Below are 21,879 nucleotides of genomic sequence, written 5' to 3' on the forward strand. Positions count from 1 at the left end.
AGACTGGAGCCTTACAAGCAGCCTTTTGGAAAAAAGGCCTGATTGCAGGAAGATGGGGAGAGTGGAAGAAAGAGTGTTTCACAGGAGTTACTGAGCTGCAAAATGATGGTGAAACAGTAATAAATAAATAAACAAACCTACTGAGTCATGACTTGGAAGTTCCGGAAAATTGTGAAGGCCTGAATTCACAGAGGCCTTAAATTTAAGATGCTTAAAAGTTTCAGGTTTCAGTTTTTGCTTTGTTTTGTTTTTAAACAATTATAGATTACTCTAAAAGACTGTAAAATTAAAGAACGTTTGCAGTGGTTTGAAAAGAAATGATCACTGATTTTCACAAGAAATTATCCTACTGAAACTTAGTTAATTTCTGAGGTCCAGAATCTGCCTTTATCTATAGTTGCTCATCTCTAATGTCACCAGTGAAAATGTACTGGGTGTTGAAGAAAAAATCTTTTCAATTATTAAATTGGACATTTATACATGCAGCATATAATCATAAAAACAGTGCAATCTGATTTAGCAGGTTATAAAGATGCCACAAATAGTAACTATTGCATTATGAAACTGAAATAAAAAACAAACATATTACTAAAAGCTTGTGAAATGCATAATTGAAAGCTTGCCTAAATCCTAACAACGCATCTCAGGGATTTTCCATATCTACAGGACAAATTATTTTCTAATATAATTAACTCAGTAAACTACTGGATTTCCTATTCTATCATTTCTGTATCTTATATACAATTACTTGGGCCACAGAAGAATGTACATTTTTTGGACTTGTGCAGCTGCAAAAGCCAGTGGTGTAATGCAGAACAAAGCTTACATTTATCTAATTGTGGGTACCGAGTCAGAAAGCCATAAACATCTCTAGACATAACTCAGATGCAAGAGAAACTTAATCCTCAAATGGTTATCATCTCGTTTTTGTTCATCATGTCCTTCCCCTAAATCATTTCTAAATTCATTCCAATACTCAGAAGGATTTTCGGTTTTGAGGAAATATTATCCCCCAGATAAGTGCCATGACTCAGAGAAACAAGAAACCACAAACAATAGGCAAAAGAATCCCTCACCTTTTGATTACATCCCAGGTAGCGATGGTGTTAAGATTACCAACAATGATGAAACAGAGGCAATAACATCACACAGCAAACAGACCCTTAGACTCGCTGAGAAACAACTACTTCTGCAAATGATCAGAAAATTTAAAGACACCTCGTGTAGGTGTCTTTGTATAGGTGTTTATATGCTGGCCAGGTCTCTAGAAGCCCATTTTAATCAGTTGAGGCAGTTTCCTAAAGACGGGCTTCTAGAGCCCTGTGAAATACCTTGCTATATCCCTGCTGGCCTCCAGCTGCAAGTCTAGAAGAACATAGGTCTCTCACAGATCTGGTGTCTCATCAGAGAACTCCACATGCACGTCCTAGATACTCTCATGAACCTCAAATGGCACCTATCTTCACGCAACTGAATCAAGCCTGGCAGATCTAGTTAGTACAGTCATCAGACCTCTAGCAACAAGCTATCACACCCTGAAGTAAAGACAAAAGGAGAAAGTCAATTGCCCACCTAGAACATCTGAGTCACTTAAAACCATCTAGGATATCTACATGGGGATAGCGGATGCAACAAAGGACCTAAGGAAACTCTCCTCCTAGCTGCATCTGCACCTACAGGTGAGGCAGGACACGATGCATCATCTCAGATCACAGCAAGAGCCTATGCTGGGCAACTAAATTGCTCAGTAGGTACTCTAAGCACCTACTACAGGAGTCATGTCAATTGCTCCACCAAGTTCCACCCGCTGTATTGACTGGGCCCCAGGTCTCAAATCTGTTGCTAAACATGTTTACTTCCATTTAAGATGTATCTTATCCTGCCTGATCTCAGTCTCTCCCCAGCTGACGGTGTGCTTCCCATAAAACCTGTCATGCTTTTCATACTTATGTGGGCGTCTCATAAATCTCCACCGAGAACAGATGTTTATGTTTAGTCAAATGGAAAGAGGCTTCAGAAGGTGGTTAGCTGAATCACTCTCCAGGCTATACCAGCTGTATAGACCAAACCTCTATCCCTCAGATTATCAGATTACAGGGAGAATTTAGAATTGAATCTCACCACAACTTTCCCAATATATATATAGGATTACTCCATGCATAAACACTCTTATTGTCACGAAGCTTCATCTCTTTCATTAAGACTCTGCTGTTAGACATTTCAATTCAGATTTTTCCCCCATTCAAAATCTGAGTGAAGACAAAAAACTGTTAAGTGTAAGTACGCACATTCTTCTGAATTTCCTTATGTATTCTAAACCTGAATCTGACATACACAGGTGCCAACAACACCTAATTTCCAGATGCCTCAAAAGAAGTGGCATACAGGCAAATGCTAAGGTTGCACAGATTAGCACAGAGCACCCATCACCTTTCGAATCCCTTCTGCATTCAGTATAGATACTGCAGTTGTTACTACTAAAAAGACAGAAATAATTTTATAAAATCCTTTTCTTTGGTTACTTCATATGTATTAATGTGGTTTTAATATTCGGTCTAAGAACTATTCATTCTTAAAAATATTTTAACATAGATTTTTTAACAAATTATTTTGAAAAAATGAAATCTGACAGATTTACAAGACCTGAATTACACTGGTAGAGATTTACGTCATGGTTATTGAGGGTCAGTATAGAGTGAAGTAAGTGTTTCAGCTACAATTTAAATGGTCCTACATATTTCACACAGAGCTGGCTATCTTACAGCGGAAAATCTTTGTCACACCAGCTCGCCTAAATTAGACACTTTATGTTTTTCTTTCTTGACTTTTTTTTTTACAGGTGGAAATAGTAATGCTAGCTTTCATCACTTTCTATAAGCATCCAAAACTGTACCAGATGTCCCATGCATCAGTTAGCAAGAAAAAATAAAAATTTCATCCTGCAAAAACCTATTCATGAGGTTCAGAAAGATAAAACACACATCAGTTAAAAGTTTCATTACCACTACCTGCTTCTATCCATGTTTTTAATAATCTTTACTTCTTAAAACGCAGCAACATTCACCCATGGCTTATTCTATGGGTCATGCTCAAATATACTTACGCCCAGACTTCTTTCTCCATATACCATGTAGAAGTTAAGCTAAAGACTGAGATAACAGGGAGGTTGAGGGAACTTCAGGGCCTCGTAGATGTTGAACAGTTAGATTCTCCTTTACCCTGTGCATTGGCCTTGGCTGAGCTGCCCGCCATGGTTAGACCATTGCCACATTGGTCCTATTCGTGTCTTTTGTTCTTCTTACAATTTACAAGAAGGGAAACAAGACCGTAGCAGCTGTTTGTGTTTTTGTTTGTTTGTTTGTTTAAAAGGTGTTTTTTTCCAGTCAGAAGTCCAGTGCAGGGCATTCTTAAGTGAACCGTGCTTTTTCTGTACAATCGTGTAATGTTTCGACCATTTAAAATGACTGCACAGCACCAAGTCTATTGCTAACAATGCTGCAGTCAGTAAATGGGAATTATCTGTCATCTGAATTACATCATCTACAGCCACAGCCATTGTGAGGGCCCCATTTTGAGGAGCAATTTAACACCACAGACTGTAAGGCTGCATTATACTGTACACAATTCTGCCCAGTGTACAACAATTGGAGTGCCACCTAGTGTGACCCCGTGTTTCCATCACGTTTATTGTACTAAAAACAAATGCTGAACTGTTACCAACTGCTTGAAAATGCTGAAAGTAGTGCTTGCTACAATACTCATACCAGAAAACAAATTTAGATCCCGAATGAAACAAGATTTAAAACTCTTTATTTCACTATTCAACAAAATCAGTCAAAATCAGTAGAATAAAACAAGGCCTATTTATCCAAGTGCTGAAAGAAATACACCAATCTCTGTCTTAAATAACGTTCAAAAACCAAGGTATTTTCTATGACTGCACAGACAAGAAATTAGACAGCAAACTACACCTTAAGATTTAATTTATATCACCAAAACAGAATTATCAAAACCTTCAAATACACGTTAGAGGCATAATGTGTATTTTTGCACAGGCTATCTGGAGGTCCTAAATAAAGGTATGCAGGAATCTTAGTGAAAACATATTGCCAAGCAAAACTAGACTTACCTGAAAGTGCAAAATTATGGTCCATATCAACCCCAAAGTCAACTTGGGATTCCCATCTGTTATGTCATCATTTCTAATGTTAACCAGTTTCACCTGCCAATGAAGGAAGAAAACACACAGAATTGAAATAAATATGCCAAGAATACATACCGCACTACATAGGCGTGACTATGAAGGAAGCATTACTCACTTCCTGAACCTACTCTGTTATTTTCTTTAGTTCTCACAAGCTGAAAGGAATTAAATTCTGGCTGCCTGTGGCCTGCCAGGAATCACCCTCTCCCACCCACGCTGACTTGAGGAGATCCCTCAGCTGTCACTATGCCAGCAAATCCGGTCCCTGTGCCAAATGCCCTTCATCTCAGCCTGTGTCAAAGGAGGAAGGTGTGATAGATGGGGAAAGGATAACAAGGACATGCTGATCTGTAACTGTGGTACATCAGTTTCAGGGCAATGCTGAATCTCCGGAAGTGATCACTGGCTTTCCCCATGCTCTCCCGTATCAAAGACAGAATCCAGCAACAAGAGAACTCGCCTGTTAAAGCACAACGACCTAGCTCGATAAAACCAAGAATTTATTATCCCAAAAATGCTATAATAATGACAAAGGTTATTATCACCTCTGCTGTTTTACTCATTCACAATGCTGTAAACACGAAAAAGTTAACAGGGTTAAAACAAACGTTGGTATTTTTGACATTCCAATAAACTCATGTTCAGAGTAAATTTAATAATTCTATTTTCTTTGTTGTATTTTATTATTCCATTCAATTTCTCTCTGTCTTATTTATCCAGGTAGCCTAGCAATTAATGATGACTCAGATAAAAGGTATTTTATGCTTATGCTAGTAAAGCTACATGCATATGCTTTTTAACATATGCCCTGTTATCAACACTAAATAAGTAAAGGCATGTTCTCTTTTTGCTCTGCAGACATAATCTCAACTATAAGGAGAAAAAAAGAAGAAAAAAAAAGAAAAAAAGAAGAAAAAAGAAAGAAAGAAAGAAAGAAAGAAAGAAAGAAAAAGAAAGAAAGAAAGAAAGAAAGAAAGAAAGAAAGAAAGAAAGAAAGAAAGAAAGAAAGAAAGAAAGAAAAAAGCACTCTCTCTGGAAAAAAGTGTATTCCCCAGTTCAAAAAAAGAAATGAAAGACATCCAAATGTTTTCCTCTCACTGCATATGAAAGCTGTTTGTGCTTGGCAAAGCTCTACATGATAGTCAAATATGCTTCCTCTTTATTTTTTTCTTTGTATTTTATTTTTTTCCCCCAAGTCAGGCTCCAGAATTATCCATATATAGACTCTTTCTAACCTAAGTAACAATAAAGCATTGTGTCTGGAGGTTATACATCCACCCTGAGCAAGTTACCTCCTAAATATGGTTTAGAAAGAAATAACAAGAGTGCCACACCTCTTTAACTCTGCCTTTCCTTCCTGAGCTGAACCCCAGTCTCTGGAAAAGTCACTTTGCCTTCAAAACCTTTCACAGCTCTCACTCCAGGCTAGGACCCCCTCTATAAGAAGGGGAGGGGGAGCTGAAACTTTTACCCAAGAATGCCAACAGCATACAATTATTTCGTAAGCTAGGGTACAGCTTACACCTTCATGAAACTGCAAGGCTGAAGAAAGCACAAAAATTCTCAGATCACAATCAACAGCTACATGACGGAGGCCTGCTGTTCCCAGGGAGAGAGGTTGATCTGATTTTACACGTCCTGTGACATGCACCTCAGGTCTGGCATACAGAAATAAGGCACGGTGCAGCACAAATCGAGAGGTCTCACTGCATAAAAATTCCCTTGTAATCATCAGTTCAAGTAGCTTTTCATCTACTGAGTAGCACTTTTGTTCAATAGCCCACATAAGTTCCCTCTGAATTCAGGGAAGCAGGATTGAGTTCTTGGTGCACAAATATCACCCCACAACCTAAAGTCTGTAACTACACTCACAATACGGAAAAGGCAATCTGCTTAAAAAATAAAAAATAAAAATTATCTGTTTATGTTTTTTCTACCTTATATTTTTTCACACTTTTCAAGCAGCAAAAAAAACCACAAACCAAACCAATCAAAATCAACCAAAACAGCTCATTTCCAGTGTCAGTTCATAAGGATGGGTTAGACAGAGATGTAGTTTTAATTTCCAAAAATTATTTTGACATTTTTGAATGCTGCCATTTTGCAAAAGGAAAAAGCGAGAATCCTAAATTTCTAAAAGAAATGTAAAAGAAATGTAAAAGCAGAAAGAAACTCATTCCACTGCAGTAGAAAACCACCAGGGAGTGAGTGCAGTTTTCAAGTGTTTGGTCCCAAGGTGAAATTAAACCCGAACCTTCTACATGAGTTCTGGTTTTAGCAGGAACAAGGCTTGAAAAGGGTTTTCCAAAAGAAGTATCATCAAAACAAGTGACTCCCATACAAAGTTCTAATTTCTCTGAATCTGCATTTTGCACTAAAAAAAGATTTTGTGAAAAAAATAATACATACCAGCTGGTGTTTGAACAGCTTGCGAGATTTTGAATCTATTATAAGCAATTCCTGTGGATCTTCCCCATAATTTTCTCCTCTTTAGTATCTTATACCACATGTGTTGATGTTATTGCTCAGAAAAGACTGGTGTTAAGCTACTTCTGACACATCCCTCTTTACTGTCTCAAGCACAAGATCAAGGCAGCCCTATACCAGCAGCTGTTATGTTACAGTGTGCATGAATGACCAAGGAGGATATTTTTTTTGTTATTGTTTTTATTTATTAGTTACTGGTTATGCAACTTTTGTTAACATCTTTTATTAAAATGTTCACCGTACCTGGCGTTTTTTCAAATAGTCAAGTGCAATTTGGACGTTCTGGAGTCTGTGAAAACGCATCCGACCTTTTTCTCGGGGCTAAAATTGTAAAACAATAATTGTGAGATTTCCTTTTCAGACAAAAGAACAAACAGTCTGGCTCAAAAAATACCACATGAAATGTTCTAGGCTCTACAGTTTTACTGAAGCCAATAGCCAAAGTCTTTGGTGGAAAAGTGTGCTTTAATGACTTTCCTTTTTTTTAAGCTGTAGTTGAAATTTTTTAGTACAATAGATGGAAAGGAAGATCAGTGTGCCAAGGTGCAACTTTGCTCCATGCTGGCAGATAGCTGTTTCCCTGTAAAGTACTACTTTGGCCAAGAGAGCTAAAGAAAGGCCCCACGTGAATCTACAGAAACCAAACTACAATATGTAATTATAAAAGACTTACAGCATATTAAGCAAAGTAAAATATAAGTAATGTCATGGACGTTTATGTTGCTCTGGTAAACTGTAATGGAAAGCTTATCTCTGTACGCACTTTTATGATTTAACACCATTTATTTATGGTATGACTGCATAATCATTGTAACAGCAATACATATTTATTTAAAGGCATCTAATAAAGATAATACCTTCCTCCAAAAAGACATAATACAACATATACAGCCCTAGAGTGTAAATTTAAACTCGTGACTTGGGTAAACATTATAAAGCGTGAAAAAAACTAATCACTCTTCTCAAATCAAAAACATATGAGCAAGAATCTGTGAAATGAGTGGTGTGTTAATGGAAACATGGCAAAACTGCATGCAGTTAGTGTAAAATCACCAAGAAGAATCACACAGAAAAAGAATACTTTACTTAGCTGCCACAGATCAACAATGGGAAAGCAGTTAATTTTTTATCATCATATTATCCAAATCCTTATGTTCTTCTTCCTTATTTCAGATTTTTCACAAACTTTCACAGCAATAAATTGAAGCAAACTATAACTGCTAGGGCTCAGCCATGAATGAGAGTATTTCCTCAGACAATCGCTGTGAAACGCAAAGATAAACCCAAGCCTTCCTCACTTGACTTTTTTCCCCCCTGTGGAGTATCAGACGCTTGCCAAAACAAAACATGGGAAAATGGAGTTGAATAAGAAGCATAAACTGAAACACAAAAAACTTTAATTTCCATTGTAGAACCTTTGATTTAGCTCCTTCTTTTTCACACTAAGAGCCCAGGATCAGTCCCTGCAGCCCTTGCTACTGAATAACTTCCATGGATGCAATGAAGGACTGCAGACCTGGAACTTTGCTTTCCAAAACAGAGAGAGTAAAATAAATCCCAAACTGTCACAAAATAAAGGCTGAGGATCTCAGAGGGGAAATATTTTTTTTTTCTACCGTATAGCTAAAACGCAGCATTTTGAGGGATGTTATGCCTCTAGAGAAAAGCACACATATTCCACTGAAATCACAACTGCAGCACGACACACACAGAGCCAAGAACATAATTAGGCCCTATGACAACAAGCTGCTGTAGCAAACGCTGACAATGCAGGTTCTACACAGGCATGGAATAGCTTCTTGGACTAACAAGAACTCAGCATTTTATCCTTCATAGGTAGATATTTCCCTTCTGGATGGTTGAAACACAGTGAAACAGTAATTCATCATCTGTTGCCAGAAAGATAAATCCTGCAAACCATCCATATTCTTGGTAGCCCTACACACAGTTGTCACATAACTTCTACTTTGACTATCTGCTTTGAAAAAGTAACTATTACATTTGATAAATTCTAAGAAATAGATCTGCGCTTCTAAATTACTTCATTTCAAAATATTAACCAATATTACATCAAATACACTGTGGGTGAGGCTTCTAACTAAGACAAACTGATTTTCTGCCATCATTTTAAAGCCTTCAAGGCTTTTTCTGAATTAATTGTGAATTGGCAATAGAGATTGCATGTACAAAAGCTTGGTTTAATGGAATTTCTGGAACTACTGTAATTCCCTAATTGAAAAAAAGAAAAGTCCTATAGGATTTTGATAATGTTGCACCTTGGTTTTGTACAGCTTAGTGAAAGTAAACAGATAGGTTAAACCTTAGCATTTTAGCTGTTCATAAAAAAGGCCAAATAAAAATTTGTCCTTACCATACTTCCATTTTAAACATACATGTCCTGGTTTACCAACATGAGTTCTTTTGTCCTTTCTATGGAACTACTGCAGAACACTGAACTAAGAATCAACTTTTACATTAGCAGACACCACACTTCAAACACTATGTTAGTACAGTTACGGGGGTCGGCACCTACCCCCTTATCCTCATCCTCCACATCCTCATGCTGTTCATATGCGCATGCTTCTGTTGAACTCACCAACCGTAAGGTCTTCAAAAAATCTCGCTCTCTTGGCTAATGAATATAACAGACAGGAGACAGGACAGCAAAGACACAAGACAGACCACAAATGAAAAGAAGAGCATGAAAAGAAGAACATAATGAAGAGAACAAATACCAAGCAAAGGAAGTAATGCTCACAAAGAAAGGAAATGACATCTGAGGAGTGTGTTAGACAATTTCAGGGACATTTTACCCTTGCTATTTGTAAGTTACTCCCTCTAACGGGAAGGGATATTAAGCATCCAGCACTTGTTAAAAGAAAAATTATAAAGAAAAGGGAAGAGCAGAAAAACTAGTATATTACCCTACTAAGAAAAGAAGTCTCACTGACCACAAGAAATGAAGCAAACAGATTGCATTCTCCTACAGAATTCATGGTGCAATATTTTACCAACAGAAATATAACTTGTGTCTTTGGTATCAAGTCACAGGTTATGGGAAATACCAAAGAAGTTTCCAGCAGCCAATATCCTAAGAGTTAACAGAGTGTATGTATACATAACAAACTGGAACTCCTGCATTCTGATTTAAAAGCTTACCAAGGTGTCTCCAGAAAGGACTTCTAGAAGCGAGATTAAGTTATGTCCATCTCTTAGGTCTTCATATAGGTCATTCACATGTTTTCGAACCTGCACAGATAAATGCAAAAGTAAAATTTAAGTTCCCCGTTTATACCAAAGAATTCAGTCATATAAACAGTTATCTTTTAATATCCACGCATACACATACATCAACTTTCACTTTCATGACAAATTTACAAATCTAAATTCTTTATAATAACAGGCAAAATTCACACCCTTGTCTGCACTCATACTGTTCCATTGCATTTTATTTCATTTTATTGAAAAACAGTGTCAAGTTATATGCAACGAATGCATATAGCAACCAAAAATCAGTATCTGACAGTTTAAACGATACCAGATATTCACCTATTTTGACCTAAATCTTGATCGCTTACAGATGAGGCTAGCTAGACTCAGTGAACTGTGAAAAAATGCGCAGAGCAAAATCCTGTCTTGGCACGTGTATTACCCTCAGCATGCACGTTCACTGTTGTCAGGCCAGAAGTCGATGCACATTCTGCCTTGAAACATATTACTAATCAAGCCATATGGCCCACCAATTAACAACATGTTTCCCAGTGCTGAGTGAGTTTTGTCAACAGCTCACACATCCTTGTACAACGTTCCAAAGAAATATGATGTTTAGTTGATCCGGGGAAGCCAAGGGCACACACAGCCCTTCCCACCAGCTGCAGAGGTTAACCCTCCTGACGGCTCTGCAGTGCTCTTCTGCCCGTGGTCACCGACCCGTTGGATCCACTTCCCCTATGCCCCCTAAGAGACAGCCAGCCTTTGCCACTTGACCTCTTTTGACTGAAACGGGTTGAGAAGAGCTGATAACCAGCAGATCCTGGGAGGCCAGCCATGAGTGAGGGGGCAGAAGTAATGAGAAGAGAGTCAGCTGAAAGCCTTAACTTTTCTGATGGGAACAACAAAGCTGAAAGACGTCTGCCCATAGGCCAACTTCTTGGTTTTTAGCGTTAGCTTAGCTAGCTCAAGTATAACCTTATTTGAAATTGTTAAAAATTTCAGCCAGTCGCTCTTTAAAAGGGAAACAAAGGGCCTCACTTCTCAGATGCAGAGATTCTTGACACTGCCAGTCAGGGCAGAGGTTGAGGGCTTTTCAGATACAATTTAATGTTGATTCACTGATGTTTCCAGTAAGGCACCAGGTCAGAAACTTCCTAAGCTTCCAGATGATAAAATACAACATCAAAAGGTTCTTCTAAAGTTTTCACATCTACTAGAGACAAACTGCGCTTCCAATACAAGATCTGTAAGACGATCCCCTGACTGCCAGCATTTCTGTGTGCATGACGAGGACAGCAGGAATCAATCCAGACCTTTGGCCTTTTGCAACAGTTCTGTTTACCTGACTTTCGGGGGGATTTCTAGATCCAGCTTATTGATTAAATCACTGCCTCCATACTGGTGATCAGCTTGATAAATGTTTTTTAATTCAGTTTTTCTTACTCCAACTTCTAAACATGAAATTACCATGTGACCCATTTTTACAAAGACCATCATCTTAATTGGGAATAGTATCAGAGTATATTTACGTTCGTGTTGAAGACTAGCCAGAACAAGTCGTCTAGAAGATTGTTCCAGAAGGAATTACAACAGATAATATTTTCCAAACCATTTATAAAGATTCTGCAGATGCAATCAAGGTACATGCACAATATCACTCTTATACATAGCTTTATAGACTCACACACATATACGATGTAATTTAATTTTAATCCCAACTGTGATTAAAAATCCAATGTGCAATTATTTTTTTAAAAATGACACATGAAAAAATCTCTGGGAATATGAACTGCTGTTAAGCTAAACAAAGAAACAAATGTTCTCCTAGTATATATGTGGCAGAAAAAAAGGAAAGCCTCAAAGATAACATGAAAACCCCTAATACTAGATTTTATTATGCTAAATGCTGAAAAAATGAAAAGCACAAGGGTCTTCGTTTTTTAACCCAAAACAACTGTGCCTTTTTAGTGTTCTGTTCAAAGAACCACGGAAAACTGAGTGCTATACACTTTCCCACAAAAGCAGGCAATTTTTCTACAATAAAACCCTGTGAGAGGGTCCCCCTCCTCCTTGCCCCTCTGGCCAGGACGTGTCACTCTCCAGCTCCCTTGGGAGAACTGAATCCTAAGCCAGACCAGAGCCACAGTGCAGGCTGGCGACTACAGACAAGGGAGGACATCAAGTTAAGGACAGAGGAAAGGGGCGTACATCTAAAAGACACCGGACCAGTGCTGCTGAAGAACCATGGCAAGCACACAAGTCAATGTCTCCCCTCTTTTCAACACAAAACTCCTGACAATGGTAACGTGCAGAATTGTGAGTTAACAAAATTCAACAGTTTCTAATCTGTCCATTTTGTTTTCTCATTAGGTGCTGTATAATTCTGTGCCTTAAAGATGATTTATCCTCTGGCCTGTCTCTCACAATGTACATTTGTTTACCTTCGGTTTGTTTCTTATACTCTGAGGTTTCCAAAGTATTTCAGAAACAACCATTTTCCCCAACTCATCTTTCTGGAAATCACAGATGTTTCAGAGACGAATCCATACGATTTATGAAGAAAGTGCCATAGAGGTCTCACAACAGGAAAACCAGCAATATGCCTTAGACTTCTTTCTTAGTTCCACCACTGACTGACAGTTATTGAGAAGATTAATCAATTAGGACATACTACTGTGACATGCTAGCTCACGATAACATAATACAGAATTTGTTCCAATGCCCTGAGCAGCAGATGTGTACCTAAAAAGATGCATTTGGGCAACTGATGTATAGCAAGTGTGTTCACTCAACGCAGGAGGCCACATCTAGAAGAAACACCTTGTGCTTCTCAAGAGATCCTACATTGCTACTTGAGGAAAAGCTCAAAAAACCTCCCTCTCAATCATCACTCAGGCAGGTTTTGCCTCTCAACACATATAATGAATTCTTAGATCGTTAAGCACACAAAAACCAAGTATTGTTTCACTGCTGTTTTCCTGACACATTCAGACTCCTTCAAATTGTGTCATACCACACGTATTCAGGTGGGAGTTCCCGGATGGATCCACGGGATTTGCAGACCCCCCTTGCATTTCATTAAGACTTCTTGTGGCTTTTCAATAAAACAGCAGAATTGTCAGCCCTGCGCTCTGCAAGGTCCACGTGCGAAGTAGGTTACATGCTGCCTCAGGCAGCTTTTTGCAATATACCCATGTGAGTGTGGGAGATTTGATAATTTGGGCATGACAAGAGATTCTTTAAGGAAGATGTGGGAGGTATTTAGTGGCTATGGGGCATATGACAAATGAGAAGCAAAATGGCTTCATCAGTCAAAAGGAGACAGGGAAGATTTAAGGTACTGTTTCAGAGATGATTCATCTTCTGATCTTCTTCTTCTGGCATGCATACTACAATGTTTGTGTCAAGTAAAGCTCCCCCCCCTTGATATGAGCATGAGATATTTTTCATATCATATATTCCCAGTAAACTTAAGCTCTGCATTGAGGAACCTACGCTGCCACTAATAAAAACAGCTTTTAAAATTGGAGCAGACACAGAACTGTAATCCTGCCCCAGATCCCAGCACATTAGGCACTCTACAAATGAAGACCGTAAAGATGGTTGCTGCCTCCGAAAGCTAGTGAATTAATACTCCACATAACTTGCATAGCTTCATCATACTGTTCAGCTGACGCATTTGGTTGACCCTGCAATCGAGTTGTTATCAGTTACAACCCAGTAATCAGTACAATTCCCCTTCTGCAGTTAAAGGCCCTGAGCCACAGGGCTTGATTTCCTTTTCTGTAGGCTGGTGTCACAACAAACCTGACACCATTGCCTTCAGTCTCCCTGGTTCTCATTTCCAGTGACAGAAAATGAAGCCGTGATTCAGCTGCATGGGCACACACCTAAGACCATTTCATGTGCTGAGGGTTATGCCACTTGGCCCAAAGCTTCTTCTCCAGAAGGATGAAGGTTTGCTGATGTCCGTCCAGTCCATCTCTCACAAACCTGTCCTGAATACCCTAACACATCTCAACAGCCCTAGACATCTACACATCTGAACTGAATCTGCACACAGTGACCTCTGGTTTTGCCATGGGCCACAGCAAAGAACAAGCTACAGGCTGTGACTATAGGTCTTGGCAGTGAAGTCACCTAAAACCTCTTTCACTGATGCACTTCACGGAGCCACAGCCAGGTAGAGAATCTGACCACAACTGTACAAAAGAAAAAAAAAAAAAGAAAAAAGCGGGATGAAACTTACCCACTTCTTATTTTTTTTCTTGATATGTTTAGTTGTGCTGTGCTGATATTGGACAAAATCTGGCTGCTTATGCCTGTATGGATGAAATGGGAAAGTCTGTCCCTGCTCTATCTGCAAGCAAAATCTGCTTGGTGTTGAAAGGAAGGAGAGAACATGCACTGCTAAAACTCTGTGAAAACAAAACGATCTCTACCCTTTTTCTGCTTCAGAAGAAAATCTGGCAGGAAAATAGTGTTGTGGCCCTTTTTGTGTATAAAGTGGATGCACACCTGGCATGGAGACACCTCACAGACATTGGTTCAGCAGCACAGCGTGCCTCAGCCCAGTACCTAAAATGCAAGGGATTACGTTCTCAATTGAAACAGTGTAGGAAGGAAAGGAAATAATGTGTTGCAGAATACTGAGGAGAAGGCAAAAGAGGCCAGAGAGAGAGAGCGTATGATCAGATAAGGCAGGAACAGGCAGCAGCTACTCCCATGTGCCAGAGGCAGCCAGGAACTCCCTCAAGGAAGTGAGGCAACTGCACGACCCTGGGGCCACAGGCCTTGGAGCCAAGGCAGACTTTGTGCTCACACAGTTGCAATCGTTCCAGTTTGCACAGGCTGACGAAAGCAGACGATCGTAATCGGGTATCTTTCTTAAAATATTGGGATTTTTCTTATCTATGTTACAGGTAAGCTGAAGAGATCACTGAGAGCACAAGCCAAACCAGGCCTTTCCTTACAGTTTTCAGAACTGGCAGTAGTCGAATCAAATCCGATTCCTGTTTTTGAGAAACTGAAGTTTTGCTGACAAGCCTTTATTAAAAAACAGCGTTATCCCCAGGCATCATCAAGAATTACAACACTACAGAGCCAAGAGAGGCCTTTCAGGCTACACAGCCTGGGAAAGTCTTTTCAAGTACCACTTTGTTCGCTTGGGGAAGTGAAGTTAATTAAATGCACAGCCCAGATACAAAGCACTACCAACTCCTCGGAAGGAAAATGGGATAGGACTCAAAAGTTAGAGCTGCAGTGGGTGTGTTTGGAAAAAAAAAGGTCAGGCCTTAATTACCACTGAGGTCACTGATAAATCCTGACTCAATGCCCGTAGAAAGATCATTTAAGACTCCCATTCACTTCGGTACATTTTGGATCATGTGAAGGGCTTCAGATTTTTGGCTAGAGTAAAACATAAGATAACAGACACGGACGGTTAAAAGCTGCTGTAATTGTACCATTCCACAGAAAATGTCATCACTCAGACCACTGAAACATTGCTGTGGCCACTGCCTAAGATCCTGACATCTTCATGAGCTTCCCTAATTTTTCAGCTTCTTAAAAATGTATTGAAGATTGTTTCTAGAAGACAAATTGTACAACAAGCACTAGTGAGGAATGAGGAAACAGCTTTCTGTAGGTTTTGAAAGTTTGTATCTTTCAGCCCTTTCACCTTCTGAATACAAAGGAAGCATACTGCCAGTTCCAACTACATGGCAAATAAATGTAAGATACGAATAAAGAACTAAAAAAATCTTACACAAAGTTTTATTTTGTTTTTATGCAAAAATAAAGATTTACCATGCCAATACACACAAAGCATGATTTATGCCATTCTTCCTAAAAGCTCTGAACAGGCTGCAACAAGATCCTTGCGAAAATGCAGCGTGTAATTGTCAGAATATCGGATTTGTTGAAATTTTCCCTTGTGACTGATTTGCCAAGCAAGGCTGCTTCCTCCAATGTCTTCAGTACTACTTATTTTGCTCTGCAGACTTCTTAGATTGCCCCACACAGCATACACGAGTGTTGCTTGATACACCCCAAGGCCACTCCACCTCAGGTAATTCAGATCCCACCAGCCTGCTCAGCACAGCCAGGCTCTGAGCTGTGGTCCATCGCCAACCCAATGGCACCCCTAAAGATCAGGGAGCAGAAGCTGTTCTGTGCAGATCAACATCCTCTCTCTGACTCTCTCTTATGTTCTTTAATCTCCTTATTTTTAACCAAAATTTTATTTGATAGAGATTCTGGGGAAACAACAAACTCCAAATATATATCCTGGTCATGATCTTTTGTACTGAAGCCTATACTAAGCTGAACACATTCTATTGAAAATAAGCAAACGCAAATTCTGGCATAATTTAATCACTGAGTAGCCCTGCAATATTAACCTTCAGGCACAGCTTTTCCCCAGGGGACAGCAGTGGGTGCAGCCAGCACAAGCACTCAGCTGCAGATGGTGCTGTTCCTCCGTCTCTGTGTGAATGTGCTCGTGCTGGACATGCACAGCCAAGCAGACACTGACTTGCTTCCCCCTGGCCCAACCGCAAGTGGGTGGTAAAATGGCATAAAGGGAAAACTTGTGCTCAGTCTCTTCTTCATGCCTGTTCACTGGCAAGCAAACCCTGGTCAATCCACTTTTAGGTCCAGTTGTCAAAAACTCCCTTTCCCTTCATTCTTTTCCTCACCAGTCTGATAATCCATTGTACTGGAAACTTCTCTTGTAGCTACGCTGGAAATAAATCATTCTTTATTTCATACTCATAGTTTTCTAGCCATTTGTTTTTGTTCTGGATATTAATTTTCCCAAACAGCAGGCTCAGCTAATGGTACTCCATTTCATAAAATCCCTTTATGATTTCAAATTCTTTTACTCTTTTACTAAGTCACTTTTAAACGAGTCTCCCACACAAAGCGAGTTCAATATCCCTGATCTTTATAACAGATATTTTAGAACAAAAGATTCATCCTTGGCTGCAGTCTTGGACTGATCCTTCACTTACTCATCTGGCCAACATTGTACACACTACTAGCATTGGTACTTTGTGATTTGAACACACTTAGTGTGTTCCACCCCTCTGAAACCCTGTCCTTGTACCTGAATTTGAATCAGTCAAAAAATAAAAATAATTTTTTTTACATTAACCTTCACGTCTCTTCCAGACATCTAGACTGCCTGATTAACCCACTGCTTTTGCATACTCTGTTTTGCATCTTATCCCCCACCTCCCATTGTTTCATATGTCTCTGGATAACTCTTAATAAAGCAACATAATTAGAAAAAAACAAAACACACACTTGTATGACTTTAAGGTAAATATACTATTGTTCATATTAAAAAAAAAAAAAACAGGTTATTGCTAAACCTTGTCCTTATATTTATCATGTTCCTATATTCGGTTTCACAAAATGCATTCTAATATTCTCCTAATCCCCAACTCAGCAAGTATGCAAGCATGTGCATAATCTTATGTATGTAGTAAGCAAGAACTAGGACACAAATATGCACATTTATGAGTTCTTTTCTGGATTTCAGTAGTTCTGTGATACCTCAAACAATTATTGCGCAGGACAAGTTTAACCAAAAGTCTTAAGTCTTTTTTTTCACCCAAATCCTTATTTCTGCCTATTGCAGAAAAATAAATCTTGTCTCCATTCCTACTCCCATCTCAGATCTTTCTGAGGTAAAGGACTACATCAATTAATATGGGTTGTCAGTACTAGAACCAAGGTCTGGCCATTAAAAATACCTCCACAGATCCCATTGCACTTAGTCATCATCTTTATCATGGCACTACCTCCACTGCTTGTAACACTTCCACAGTCTTGGTTGGCTGCAACTAACTTTGCATATTGGGATCAGCAAATACATCTGAATGGAGCCCATGTTGTACAGATTCACAAGCTTAGCAGAAATGGTTATCTGCTAACACAAAACAGACATCTACTCCGTTATTGCCACAATTTAAAGCCCAAAAATATTAAGTTACAGAGCTTTAGTACCTGTTTAGTACCTATTACCAGCTTTAGTACCAATTCCACTGAAGTAACCTTCACCCTACAAACAGCTCCCAGTGAGCACGAAGGAGATGCCACACACTGCAAGTCAGGGGAGGTCCTGTGCAATGCCACACATGCTCCCAGCTCATTAACAATTCTTGTACCAGTTGTGACTAATGCCCAGGATGTCCATCCCTCCCCTGTTTTACACCTCAGTAGCCCTTTATGATTTTTCCTCAACGCCATGCTCCTTGTTCAGATGCTTTTGTGTATAAGACAATGTATAAATCTTAGAAAAATAAAAACATTAAAAGTGCATTATAAAACCCGCTCAAAATCTCTTTATTTTCTGATTGTTATGAGATGCAGCCTCAGCATATATTACTGGTGATAACTAAAATGTGACTCACAACCTGCTTAAAGCCTAATTTGTAACTTTTGTTCTGTTCCCTTTTAAAAATATTTTACTTACAAATGCATTAATACCAAGTAATGAAGAATACAAAGCAAACATCATTAAGTTTCACATTATCTTCACATTACCTTCACGTTGCCCACTGAAAGCAGGCATTCCCACTGAAACTGTAGGATTGATGCAGATTGAAATCACTAATTTAATGAAAATATAAGCTTCATAAAAAACTTGTCACTGGTCAGCTCTAAGACTCAAAGTTGAAAATTATTTTCATAACAGGGTTGGTCTATATTAGGCTTGTCACTATCCCAGAATAATACAAATGTGAGGCTAAAAAGGACTAAACAGATCATCTTATTCAATTCCACGGAGTGGAGCAGATTAAGTTTGGTGTAAATGCTCCAGAGATGCTTGTTTAATTTATTCTTGAAAATTCAAATGAAGGAAATTTTACAATATGATATGTACACTTCAATGTTTTACTATGCTTACTATCCTTTGGGGAGGTACTTTGCCTTGCTAATCTTCAAACTAAATCATCTGTAAACCAAGCCAAATTTTTTGTTTCTCCCTCCTTAGAGCCTGACTTTGGAAAAGACTTGTTCACCCCCACCTCTGCATAACCCCCTTTTTACATACTGAGGACATGTTATCATGTCTCTGTTCAGTTTTGTGTTTCAGACTCAATAAACACAGTTCCTCACAACCTGTCCTTGATTTTCCAAGAATACATATCTTCTTAGTGCTTTATTACAGATGGCTGCAAACTTCTTGCCATCATAATGATGAGGTGTAGCGCAGCCACATGGAGTTTCACAACTGCATGCCCACAAACGTACGGGAGAGCTACACGTGTCTACAAGAAGGCAGGGTTATGAGCTGTCTCCTTGTCTGTGCTGGCCCACAGAGAGCATGGGGAGTTAATCTGCAGCTATTGGAGCTTCCTAGGCATGAGCAAACTCAGCCCAGTAGAGGAGATGGACCCTGTAAGAAGCGTGGCAGGGTGAAGGCCGCACTTCCTATTGACAACGTGACACCAGGCCTGAGCCAGAGAAAGGTGCAGCCACAGTGTTACAGAAACAGGGTAAAATTGCAAGGATGAAGTGACAGAGCTTGAGTCCTCACTTGAGGATGCAGCACAGAAAGGTGTCCACACCCACCTTTGATGGAAAGGACAGTGGGTCCTTGCTCACTGCATGGCCCCCCCGAGGCAGAGGACGCTGTGGCAGCACCTGATGGCAGCCATGATGGCAGCCACAATGGAAGGCCATGGCTCTCGCTAGTGCCAGGTTTGGCTGCAGTCACAGCTGTTAATGATGACAATACCTAAGCAAATTATATCTCAGAACCTTTCATTCAAGCTTTCTGATAGTAACCTGCTAATGAGACTACATGTGGGAGCACGTCAAAAACTTGAGGTACACCACTCACACAGCATCCCCTGCATCTGCTTGCTTTCAAAGATCAGTCGTCCAGCCAAAGGTTGGATAGATGATAGTTCAATAATTTGCCTCACTGCCTTCCCACAGAGTGAATTACTCTGTAAGATCTGTAATTCCCCATTCTTTCCTTCTGTTTGGGAGACAGGTATTGTGCTTGCTATACTCCGGACTCCTAGGAGTCCTTTGTGAATTCTTAAATAAAATGATAAAATGCTATAAATGACTTCAATTAGTTTCTAACTGTTAGGTGAATAAAACTGCGCAATTAGAAAGCACATAACTTCTCTAAATATTCTTTAAACTGACCTTTCCTTATCTCAATTTTACTCTAATCTTATTAAAATGTGTTTCATCAAGTCAGTGTTATGCAGTCTGAAAAGGATGGAGTACTTCAGCCTTCTCTACACCATTCAATAATACATCTCATTTTTTCCCCTCAGTAATGCATCTGTATTTCTCCTTTCTTCTTCATATTCTGACATAATCACAGAACCTTTCACTTGTGGACTTTTATGTCACTCTCTTACCATAACTCATTCTGGACCTTTGCTTGTCTGACTGTATCCCATCATGCTTTACTAACTCTTTTATACAAATCTTTAGTCCTATTACCTTTATTTCCATTTTTTGTACGGCTCCTTTTCATTCGACTCATCTCTTACAAGCAGCAATATATTCTATACTGTGCCTCCTATCTGCGCTGCCCGTCTGCAGCCTGTCTTTGTGTCTTCAACACAAGCGCGTTCAGCGACTGCCAGACCTCCTGCATTCCTTCCTCTCTTAGATTACCTCCCCAGGAGACCCTACCTATTGGTTTCCCGAGTTTGCAGAGTTTGGCTGCTTAGAAGCTCGCTGTCGGTTTTTTTCTTCTGACTTCTCTCTTTTCTTTGAAAGGTGAGCCTGCGATTTTGCAATCACTTGCTGTTAAGTTACATTCCCCTTTTATGTTTTGAAGCAGTGCTTCCCCACCAGTGGAGACCTAACTAACCAGCAGTTTTGCTAGAAACTTTCTTAACCTGCTAAAACAAGTGTTATTTCCAGCATGCTCTGACAGGCTGAAGGTCTGTCTCTGGGTGGCACTTATCCCACACACACATGCCCACACCAGGGATAGGGGTAGCCACTCTCGTTCCTGCAACAGGCCAGCAAAGAGCACACAGTGAGCCCCGACCTGTTGGGCACACCTAGCTGAGGATGAGCTGAGTTGTGCCACAGAAAACTCTTTTTTGCATAGGCTACAAAGGCCATGCAGATGACCAGTTTAAATGCAGATCTCTACACCTGTTTTTTCTGTCAGTTATGAGGATAAATGATTGCCACAAGGTCCTGTGCTTTGAATGCTAGATGGTGACCGAAAAAGCATTGTTGACCTCCTTGTTCCAATTCAACACCTCGAATCAACAGCAGCCACAACCACCTTTTGTCTCATTTTATCTTTGGCCGGAGACATGCTTCTGTTTCACAGTGCAACCAGTTTTCTTCACCCTTCATCCTTCCAGTTTGCCCTCTCCCTTCCAGCCTTGGACCACATGCCACCAAATACACCTCATCATGGATGAATTGTTTAAAATATCAAAATGTAATGTTAATAGCATGTGTCAAACCCAACCGATAAATCTGGCTTTCACAGCTTAAAACTACAAGGATACATTAACTCAGATGAAAGGCAATATACTCCACACCTGCCTAAAGCAGGTAAGAGGTAAGGTTGGCAGACTTAATATTCAGATTAGAATCCAGATTCTGTATCTCAGTAGGTAGATGAGGATTTCAAACATTACATTACTACTACCTTTAAATCTCCCTGTTCAAAGCACCAAAAACGTCTTTAACAGACAATACATGCTTCTTTACAGGAAAAAACTTGTTTACTCAGATGTATTCTTATGTCCCCATGCAGTCACACACCTATATTACCTCAGATCAAGCCTGGCATCCCAAAGCATACAAAATATTGTTGTAGAACAAAATATTTCGGAATGTTTATGACTGAATGTTTGCAATTGCTTACTGTCTGGAGTCCAGCTAGAGGGACAAACGTTACTCCCACTGGAGCCAATGGCACAGTTACATTGGCCCCATGGGGGCAAGATCAAGCCAGAGTATTT

At 39.6% G+C, this 21,879-nt stretch overlaps 1 protein-coding gene across 1 annotated transcript in view; it reads right to left on the minus strand.

Annotated features, from left to right (window-relative positions):
* Window positions 1-21,879, minus strand: part of LOC121067794 (dystonin-like) — a 301,338-nt gene that overhangs the window by 177,544 nt on the left and 101,915 nt on the right. The window contains 4 exon segments of the mRNA XM_040552644.1: window positions 4,130-4,222; window positions 6,935-7,012; window positions 9,225-9,323; window positions 9,851-9,940. Coding sequence (XP_040408578.1) covers window positions 4,130-4,222; window positions 6,935-7,012; window positions 9,225-9,323; window positions 9,851-9,940 — 360 coding nt within the window.

The sequence above is a fragment of the Cygnus olor genome, chromosome 3, assembly GCF_009769625.2.
Source record: "Cygnus olor isolate bCygOlo1 chromosome 3, bCygOlo1.pri.v2, whole genome shotgun sequence".
Taxonomy (NCBI): Eukaryota; Metazoa; Chordata; class Aves; order Anseriformes; family Anatidae; genus Cygnus; species Cygnus olor.